The sequence below is a fragment of the Pongo pygmaeus genome, chromosome X (assembly GCF_028885625.2).
Source record: "Pongo pygmaeus isolate AG05252 chromosome X, NHGRI_mPonPyg2-v2.0_pri, whole genome shotgun sequence".
Lineage (NCBI taxonomy): Eukaryota > Metazoa > Chordata > Mammalia > Primates > Hominidae > Pongo > Pongo pygmaeus.
The window spans coordinates 57,528,698-57,539,997 of record NC_072396.2 but is presented as its reverse complement, the minus strand read 5'-3'; the positions used below and the strand labels follow the sequence as shown (position 1 = coordinate 57,539,997).

Genomic DNA, 11,300 nt, shown 5'->3' with positions numbered 1-11,300 from the left:
CTTGGGAGGTGCTAGCCAGACATCTATTGTTTTAAACAACTTGAGATATGCACATATAATACAATCCATGATTTAAAGTGTACAATTCAATGGTTTTGGATATTTATAGATAAGCATAGATATGTGTAAATATCACTACAGTCAATTCTTTTGCATTTTCATTAACCCTGAATAAAATCACACAATCCTTAGACATCAATTCTCAATCATAACTTAAGGGAAACTCCATCCTTAAGCAAATATTTTTTCTGAACCTATAGACTTGCCTCATGTGGACATTTTATTTATATGAAATTATATAATATATGGTACTGTGTGACTGGTTTTTTTCACATAGCATAATGCTTTTGCTTTTCCCAGACCACTAGGCAAGAATTATTTTCCTTTTTTTTTTGGCATAATGCTTTCAAGGTTTATTCTGGCAGTATCTATACTTATTTCCTGTACATGACCAAATTAATATTCCATTGTGTGAATATACATTTTGTTTTCCATTCACCAGTTGATGGGCATTTGAGTTGTTTCCACATTTTCCTAGTACAAATATTTCTGCTGTAAACGGTCCTGTACAATTTTTGTTTGAACACCTGTTTTTTAGTTATTTTGGCTATGTATCAGGAGTAAAATTGCTGGATAGCATGTTATTTCTTTTTTTTTTTTCTTTTTTTTTATTATTATTATTATTATTATCATTATTATACTTTAGGTTTTATGGTACATGTGTGCAATGTGCAGGTAAGTTACATATGTATACATGTGCCATGCTGGTGCGCTGCACCCACCAACTTGTCATCTAGCATTAGGTATATCTCCCAATGCTATCCCTCCCCCCTCCCCCCACCCCACAACAGTCCCCGAAGTGAGATGTTCCCCTTCCTGTGTCCATGTGTTCTCATTGTTCAATTCCCACCTATGAGTGAGAATATGCGGTGTTTGGTTTTTTGTTCTTGCGATAGTTTACTGAGAATGATGATTTCCAATTTCATCCATGTCCCTACAAAGGACACGAACTCATCCTTTTTTATGGCTGCATAGTATTCCATGGTGTATATGTGCCACATTTTCTTAATCCAGTCTATCATTGTTGGACATTTGGGTTGGTTCCAAGTCTTTGCTATTGTGAATAATGCGGCAATAAACATACGTGTGCATGTGTCTTTATAGCAGCATGATTTATAGTCCTTTGGGTATATACCCAGTAATGGGATGGCTGGGTCGAACGGAATTTCTAGTTCTAGATCCCTGAGGAATCGCCACACTGACTTCCACAAGGGTTGAACTAGTTTACAGTCCCACCAACAGTGTAAAAGTGTTCCTATTTCTCCACATCCTCTCCAGCACCTGTTGTTTCCTGACTTTTTAATGATTGCCATTCTAACTGGTGTGAGATGGTATCTCATTGTGGTTTTGATTTGCATTTCTCTGATGGCCAGTGATGGTGAGCATTTTTTCATGTGTTTTTTGGCTGCATAAATGTCTTCTTTTGAGAAGTGTCTGTTCATGTCCTTCGCCCACTTTTTGATGGGGTTGTTTGTTTTTTTCTTGTAAATTTGTTGGAGTTCATTGTAGATTCTGGATATTAGCCCTTTGTCAGATGAGTTGGTTGCGAAAATGTTCTCCCATTTTGTAGGTTGCCTGTTCACTCTGATGGTAGTTTCCTTTGCTGTGCAGAAGCTCTTTAGTTTAATTAGATCCCATTTGTCAATTTTGGCTTTTGTTGCCATTGCTTTTGGTGTTTTAGACATGAAGTCCTTGCCCATGCCTATGTCCTGAATGGTAATGCCTAGGTTTTCTTCTAGGGTTTTTATGGTTTTAGGTCTAACATTTAAGTCTTTAATCCATCTTGAATTAATTTTTGTATAAGGTGTAAGGAAGGGATCCAGTTTCAGCTTTCTACATATGGCTAGACAGTTTTCCCAGCACCATTTATTAAATAGGGAATCCTTTCCCCATTTCTTGTTTTTGTCAGGTTTGTCAAAGATCAGATACTTGTAGATATGTGGCATTATTTCTGACGGCTCTGTTCTGTTCCATTGATCTATATCTCTGTTTTGGTACCAGTACCATGCTGTTTTGGTTACTGTAGCCTTGTAGTATAGTTTGAAGTCAGGTAGTGTGATGCCTCCAGCTTTGTTCTTTTGGCTTAGGATTGACTTGGCGATGCGGGCTCTTTTTTGGTTCCATATGAACTTTAAAGTCGTTTTTTCCAATTCTGTGAAGAAAGTCATTGGTAGCTTGATGGGGATGGCATTGAATCTGTAAATTACCTTGGGAAGGATGGCCATTTTCATGATATTGATTCTTCCTACCCATGAGCATGGAATGTTCTTCCATTTGTTTGTATCCTCTTTTATTTCCTTGAGCAGTGGTTTGTAGTTCTCCTTGAAGAGGTCTTTCACATCCCTTGTAAGTTGGATTCCTAGGTATTTTATTCTCTTTGAAGCAATTGTGAATGGGAGTTCACTCATGATTTGGCTCTCTGTTTGTCTGTTATTGATGTATAAGAATGCTTGTGATTTTTGCACATTGATTTTGTATCCTGAGACTTTGCTGAAGTTGCTTATCAGCTTAAGGAGATTTTGGGCTGAGACAATGGGGTTTTCTAGATATACTATCATGTCATCTGCAAACAAGGACAATTTGACTTCCTCTTTTCCTAATTGAATACCCTTTATTTCCTTCTCCTGCCTAATTTCCCTGGCCAGAACTTCCAACACTATGTTGAATAGAAGTGGCGAGAGAGGGCATCCTTGTCTTGTGCCAGTTTTCAAAGGGAATGCTTCCAGTTTTTGCCCATTCAGTACGATATTGGCTGTGGGTTTGTCATAAATAGCTCTTATTTTCTTTTTTTTCTTTTTTTTTTGAGATGGAGTCTTGCTCTGTCACGCCCAGGCTGGAGTGCAGTGGTGCGATCTCGGCTCACTGCAACCTCTGCCTCCCAGGTTCAAGGGATTCTCCCGCGTCAGCCTCCTGAGTAGCTGGGCTAATTTTTTGTATTTTTTAGTAGAGGTGGGGTTTCACCATGTTGGTCAGGCTGGTCTCGAATTCCTGACCTCAGGTGATCCATCCACCTCAGCCTCCCAAAGTGCTGGGATTACAGGTGTGAGCCACCAAGCCCAGCCATTATTTCTATGTTTAACTTAGAGAGGAACCACAAAATTGTTTGCCCGGTGGCTGCACCATTTATCATTACCAGCAACAATGCCTCATGTTCCTGTTTTCCCACATTCTCTCTAACATTTATTATTTTGCTATTTAAAAAAATAATAATAATAAGTATCCTACTGGGTATAAATTGGTATCTCTTTGTGATTTTGATTTGCATTTCCCTGATGACTAATAGTGTTGAGCATCTTCTCGTGTGTAATTTGTGATTTGTATGTCTTCTTTACAGAAGAATCTATTCAGATCCTTTCGTTATAAAATTGGTTTATTGTTTATTATTTAGCTGTGATTACTGTTTATTTTATTTTATTATTTTATTTTATTTTTTGAGATGGCATCTTGCCCTGTTGCCTAGGCTGGAGTGTGCATTGGTGCAATTTTGGCTCACTGCAACCTCTGCCTCCCAGGTTCAAGCTATCTTCCCACCTCAGCCTCCTGAGTAGCTAAGATTACAGGCATGCACCACCACACCCTGCTAATTTTTTTTCTTTTTTGTATTTTTAGTAAAGATGGGGTTTCATCATGTTGGCCAGGCTGGTCTAGAACTCCTGAGCTCAAGTGATCCACCTGCCTCGGCCTCCCAAAGTGCTGGGATTACAGGATGAGCCACCATGCCCGGCCTTATATATTTTAGATACAAGTCATTTATGAGACATATTATTTGCAAAAATATTCTTGTACTGTGGCTGTCTTTCATATTTCTTGACTGTGTTCACTGAAGCAAATTTTTTTTAAAATTTTAATTATGTCCAGTTTACCTAATTTTTCCTTTATTAACTTGTGCTTTGGTGTAAGAATTAAAAATCCAATACTTAATTCAAGGTCACGAAAATTTATTCTATATTTCCTCCCAAGAGTTTTATAGTGTAACCCTTATATTTGAGTCTTTGGCCTATTTTGAGTTAATTTTTGTATTTTCCATGAGGTAGGGGTGGAAGTTTCTCTTTTTTTTTTTTTGCATGTAGATACCAAGTTGTCCCAGTACCATTTGTTGAAAATAGTTATTTTCCCTTATGTCTTGCCTCCTTGTCAGAAGTTAATTGGCTGCAAATTAACTTTTGTGAGGGCTTATGTCTGGACTTTGGATTCTATTTCTTTTTTCTTTTTTTTTGTCACAGCATTTTAAATTTATTTAGTGCATATTTTGTTACACTTCAGAAGGACTTTTTTTCTTTCATTGATCAATATTTATATCCTATGCCAGTACCACATAGACTTGTTTATTGTAGCTTTGTAATAAGTTTTAAAATTTGGAAATGTGACCTTCAAACTTTGTATACTTCAAGATTGTTTTGGCTATTCTGGGTCCATTACATTTTCATATGAACTTTAGAATCAGGTTATAAATTTCTTCAAAGTAGGCAACCTTAATTTTGATAAGGGTTGCATTAAATATTTTGATTATTTTGAAGAGTGTTGTCATCTTTATAATACTATGTCTTCTGATGCATAAAATACCTTTCACCAGATGTCATTTTAAAGAAGTCTGTGTTTACTGTTTGTGATGTTCAGGCTGGCTCAGAAGTTTTAAAACTCTAATGTGTGATTAGTAATATTATACAATCTTTAAAATAACTGTCTATAATTTATTAAGTGTGCATAACATAACTCTAGAATATACATAAATGTCACCATTCCTCCATTTGTGATTTTTCAGATTCTTTAATTCTGATGCTAGGGACTAATTTCAGAGGACTGGGTAAAATACTCAGGTTTCACAATCTCTCTAAATATTCATTTTACAATGTCAGCTTTAATTACTTATTTGAACAAATTGTATTATTATTTTATATTTTAATTTATAAGCCAAGTTTATCTGACATTTTCGGATATAATATATGCTTTCAAATCTGTTTATCTTTTATTACAATTCAGAGGTAGAAGCTTTATTTTTTATATCCCTGGAAATTATTATAGTCTATAAATTTTTTTCTATAACCTTCTAATTCCTGAAAAATTTATGAACTATATGAAATATTGAAAGCTGCTATCTAATGTTTTCCCATTTTACTTGTATTTTTTCACCATAATATTTATTACTGTTTTTAATTAGGATATTCTATTTGTTCAATACTAAGCATTTTAGAAAGTAGAAAATTACAAAAAACAAGCACATCAACCATTTTAGTCAGAAAAAAATAGTTAAGATGTAAAATAATATGATGAGGATTAGCATAAAAAGATGTAGATTCCATGCAAAAACTGACAGCAAAGTAAAGAAAGTGTACTGGAAATTGAATTCTTTTTTGGATTTAACCTTCCTCTCCTTTCTTTATATTTTTCACTAAAATAAATGAATAAATAGACATAAATAAATGAATAAATGTAGGAAGAAGGTCATATTTCAACACTAATTTTAGTAATGCTTTACATAGGAGTTCTTAGAAAATATTTACTTAAAATTCACAATTTACTAGATGTAGTCATATAGATCTAACACAGCACTTAGAGACAAACTTTATTGGGGCCTTAATGGATTTATAGGAATATAAAGTTATACAACAAGAACTGGATGTCACCAAAAGAGCGCACTGGTTGGTTGCTGCAGGACCATCTCACAGGCATTGTTTGCTTTGGTAAGTTCACCATGATCCAGGCCATGGCCTTAAATCTCAGAGGTCTTACAACCCGATCTTGCCCATGTCTTAGAATTCATCAAAATTCAGGAAGTGAAATCACGCTGATTACATCATAAGACTGAAAGATACAGAAAGAGAACAAAAGTTTATTGACTTACTTATAATGAGAAATTCCATTATCATACAGGTCAGATATGTCTGTTGGGCAGAAAACACCCCACTTTCCCTATTAAGCAAGTTAAAGAAAATGCAAAATTATTAGATGAGTGCTTAATAAATGTTAAATCAAGGCATACAATGATGATAACCTGCATCTTGTTGGTATCTAATGTATTTGAATGCAAAATAATTCATCTGTTAGGTGGACCAGATGTTTCTATTATCCTAGGCATATATTTCTCCCCCAAAAAGCACAGGGATGTCTACCGCTATTACTCGTTTTATTAGGCTTCCAAAACTGATTAATCAGCCTCATTGTTCCCTCACAGCCCCTTGACAATCTCCTATATTCCTTGGAAATTTTATATTTATTTATTTATTTATTTACACAAATAATACATGAATAAATACATGAATAAAATCTAACTGTATATAATTCAAACGACATAGACAGAATTCTTCTTACTGCTAAACATTTACCATTCCTCAGTCTTTCTCCTATTTCCAGAAGAAAACATACTTATCAATTCTGTCTAGACCTTTTTATTTCTATTTAAATGTACACATACATAGTATTTATAATAATATAATAATTTAGATTTGGAGTTTATAATATAAATTAGATCATCCTAGCATACACTTCTGCAATTTGTTTTTATTCACTTATAAACCTCTTAATAATTTTTAATATAAAAATAGATCAGTCTCAATATTTCAGTGGCTTCAAAATATTGCATTGTATTACAGTATAATTTTAAAATCATTCTGTTGAAAGATATTTAATATGCTTGCAACATTTTTACTACAAACAAGCCAATTTGTTGATATGTAGAATTATTTCCATATATTCTACAAATAAAACACAAGTCAAAACTTACAAACATTAAAATTATGATACAGATAAAATACTTTAGAAACGTATAATTTTATAGACAGTAGATATTTAACCAAATCCTTTCTAAAACTGAGAATTCTGGAGATTTTTTGATTGTGGCAAATATGATGACCTAATATTAAAGTCAACTGTATTTATTATTATTATTGGCCATATATTTTTGTCTCCTATGAATTGCCTGTTCTTTGACTATATTTCTATCAGGCTTTGTTTCTGTATTAATATAAAGAAATGTATTATATATTCTATGAATTAATGACATCCATTATCTATCTTTAAAATGGAACCACATTGTATATAAATAGTCTTTAAGTTTACTTATGATGTTTTTCTTCGTATAAAGTTTGCATGTTTTATAAAAGAAAATTATATTTAGAAATATAATACAAAGGCATTAAAATGAGGAAAACAATATAAAATGTATAAAAAGAAGATTAACAATTTCTTCCAGAAAACCAATTCTAAATCTGTGGAGGTTAAAAGATGTTAAAAGTATGGAACAAATGCCTAATAATTTTTTCCATAACCAAAGACACATATACTTACCAACATGTAACTCTTTCTGTTTGTTGTTACAAAAAATAAGTTTGTATTACACACATTACTCCAGACATGTTTTATTTATTTAATAATATCTCATAGTAACCACATAAACTTAAATATTTTTAAAATATCTGCACAAAATTCCAGCAAATGTGTCCACCAAAACATAGTAATTCTCAAAATGAACAGAACTGAGACAGTTTCCAATTGTTTTCACAAATATGCAAATATATTCTCAGCTGGTATAATAAAAAAGTTAAACAATTTGTGGATTACCATTTCAAATGTTGCAGTAAACAATTCTCCAAACACCAATGTATGAGAGACAAGCTAATCCCCTCAACAAGAAATACCTGTCATCATACTTTAAATTTCTATAAAAGATAAAGAAAACATGGTATATGTTTGATTTATTGTACCTTAATAGAATTTTAAAAGTGGACAATTTTTTAAGAATTTAGTAATCCAAAATTTCTTAGTCATGATGATCTCCTCATTTTGATGCAGAAAAATAAATTTTAATTTAAATGAATCTCTATAAAGGGTTATTGCATATGAATCATTTTAATCATCTTTGCAACATAGGTTTAAATCTCTTTACCAGATACTATACTGTATTTTGGTTTAAAATTAAGTATTTTTAGCATTTTTATTAAAATATTTTCATTATCAAAGAGTAAATAATTTATTGATGACTTTCAAATTTTCCTGATTTCTCAGAAAGATCTATTTAAGCCAAGTCATATAGTCTATAAAATCATGATTTTATATTAAAATGAGTTGATTTATCACTACTTTAAGAATAAATTTCTCAGTGTAGTAAAAATTGTGTATAAGATATGACAGAAATGTAAAAAGCATTATAGAATGAGGTAAAGGTTAAATATATATTACAAAAATATATTCTCTATTAGCTATTAATGACACATAAAATATGACATTTCTTACTATCACATTTGATTAAATTAAAAAAAAAAGAAATACCCCAAAATATGATCAAGAGTCTAAGGTGAACAGCAAAAGAAAAGATGTGGTTCACCGGGTGCAGTGGCTCAGGCCTGTAATCCCAGCACTTTGGGAGGCCAAGGTGAGCAGATCACGAGGTAAAGAGATGGAGACCATCCTGGCCAGCATGGTGAAACCCCATCTCTACTAAAAGTACAGAAAAATCAGCTGGGCATTGTGGCATGCACCTGTAGTCCCAGCTGCTCAGGAGCCTGAGGCAGAAGAATCGGTTGAACCTGGGAGATGGAGGTTGCAATGAGTCGAGGTCACACCACTGCACACCAGCCTAGGCAACAGAGTGAGACTCCCTCTCAAAAAAAAAAAAAAAAAAATGTGGTTCATAACTTGGGTCACTTAAACAATAAGCAAAAGAAAATTAAAATATATGATGCAAAGAGAAATGATCTTCCCAAAATAACAACTTAATAATCCCTAATTGATATATAATCAACTTTAATAAAACTAAGTTTCTTAAATGCCCTGATAAGCCATGAAAAAAAAAAAGTTACAGAGTAAAATAAATGGAGAAAAAATATTTCATATAACACTCAATAAAGCCATTCAATAATCACTCAAAAACAACTCAATAAAAAAAGACTCAAAAACCATGAAATTAAAAGAAGATAAAATATCACTATGAATCCACCACTGGGAAGAAGAAAAGTTCACCACCTAAAATGACTACCTTTGGTCCAGAAAAAACGATAGAAAGAAAATGCAAAAATCAATCACAATCTGAAAATACTAAATAAAAAAGTAAAAGAACAAATTGAAAAACACAAAAGAAACAAAAACTGAAACTGATACTAATTATGTTAAAAAATAATGTAAAGCAGTGAAAATAAAAAATGAAAAACAAAAAAAAGACAAAATAATCAGACTGAGAAGAAGCAATGACAATGAACGAGAGGGGCAAAGAGACACCAGTGACATCCCCGTGAAAAAACACACAATCAAGAAGCTTTGTGACGATGGGATCCTTTCTGAGTGTAAGTTTTTAAGCAGTTTGACCAAGGAAACTCCAGTTTCACACCCACTGCTGGGGCCTATCTGATAACAGACTTCCTGCATTCATTCTCAAAGGAAGGCCCAAGTTACCCAATCAATGGCATGATGACCCAGGTCTGGAGACAGAAAAGCATGCCCATTGCAAGTGGTGATTCAGAGCCTGTATGGGAGAGTTTGTGGGCAGTGTTATGCCTGTGGGGGTGTGTGTGTGTGCATGTCTGTGTGGGGGAACACTTGGGCCCACACCCTTGTGCCCGTGTCAAGTTTCTTGTGTGTTTCTCTGCTTCTGTGTTTGTGATTACGTTTTGGGGTGTGGAGTCCCTTCTGAGTGCATGTGTGGGTGTGTCTGTGTCTGTGGTCTGTGGGCATCTGCCTGCGTAAGTGAGAGTGGGCAAATGGACACATGGCAGAGACAGCCTGCCTGTACACACTGAAATGTGGATCACTGTTGTGTTCACATGGCTGGGCTGGAAAGAAAGGCAAAAGGACACAACTTGCCAAGGCTCCCACTGGCTCAGGATTGGACATTTACAGAGTCCACAAAAAGAATGGGGACAAAGAGCGAGCCAAGAGGTACTGGAAAATCCATGAATTCACGATGACATTTCACATAAAAGTAACACCTGGGTGGCTTTATATATATATGTATATATATACACGTGTATATATATATATATATATATATATATATATATATACACTTTAAGTTCTAGGGTACATGTGCACAATGTGCAGGTTTGTTACATATGTATACATGTGCCATTTTGGTGTTCTGCACCCATTAACTCATCATTTACATTAGGTATATCTCTAATGCTATCCCTCCCCCCTCCCCCAACCGCAAGACAGGCCCCGGTGTGTGATGTTCCCCACCCTGTGTCCAAGTGTTCTCATTGTTCACCAGAGAAACTGAACTGGTGACTTTCATCTCTGGTCCTTTAAAAATGAAAGTGAAGCCTCCCTCCAGGCCTGGTGCTGCAAGGGGACACACCCATCACCAATGAGCAGAAGAAGAAGCTGTCTCGATAGAACATTTGTACCGCAGAAAGCTGAAAGTGAAAGGAAAAAGGAAGAAGAAGAAGAAAGAAAGAGGAGAAAAAGAACAACAAGTGGCAGCTTCATGTCACCCAAGCTGTCCTGAAGGATCTAGTTCAGGGGTGTATCACTGCATGGTGACATACACAACAAGCAACAAAGAGACATGAATGATGTCCGGGTGAAAGGACACACCACTGAAAAGCTTCTCATCGATGGGGTCCTTTCTGAGTGGGATCAAGGGCACTGATCCACAAGTAGCCCTGCAGGAGCAAAGGAGAACAAAGGTGCAGGCAAAATCTTGCCCTCTGAATATCATCAGCACACTTCAAGGGGCCACCAAGTCCCTAGTACATAAGGCCAAGGGAGGGAAGGACCCTGGAAATGGGAGGAGAGATGAAAAATGGGGAGAAACAGGACACCAAGAAAAAGAGGTAATCAGCCACCTATGGCAATAAGGAGGGCAGAAAGAGGAGGGGGATTCTGATTATGCACTTCAGGGGTCAGCCAGGGTCCATCTAATTTTCTTAGGAAAAGTAAGCATGTTCTCCATAATGATGTGCCCGTGCCCACCCGACCCTCCTCAAACCACAAGTGGACTAAAAGTAAAGACAGTGAAGATAAAAAAAAAGTGGGAGGCTGGCAAGATGGTGGAATAGGAACAGCTCCAGTCTGCAGCTCCCAGTGAGATTGATGCAGAAGATGGGTGATTTCTACATTTCAAACTGAGGTACCAGTCTCACCGGGACTGGTTGGACAGTGGGTGCAGCCCAAGGAGGGTGAGCCAAAGCAGGGTAGGGGTGTCACCTCACCAAGGAAATGCAAAGTGTCAGGGAACTCCCTCTCCTAGCCAAGGGAAGCCGTTAGGGACTATACCATGCACTCCAGCACAGATACTGCACCTTTCCCAT

General features: G+C 35.3%; 1 protein-coding gene across 2 annotated transcripts in view; it reads right to left on the bottom strand.

Annotated features, from left to right (window-relative positions):
* Positions 1-255: 255 nt before the first annotated feature.
* NBDY (negative regulator of P-body association) overlaps positions 256-11,300 on the bottom strand; it is a 134,730-nt gene continuing 123,685 nt past the window's right edge. Inside the window, exon 3 of one of the 2 annotated variants that reach the window (XM_063660597.1) lies at positions 256-5,862. In XM_063660597.1, the coding sequence (XP_063516667.1) occupies positions 900-2,618 (1,719 nt within the window). In that variant the 5' untranslated portion in view covers positions 2,619-5,862 and the 3' untranslated portion in view covers positions 256-899. The remainder of the gene's footprint in view (positions 5,863-11,300) is intronic. The other variant, XM_054471319.2, reaches the window with a different exon arrangement.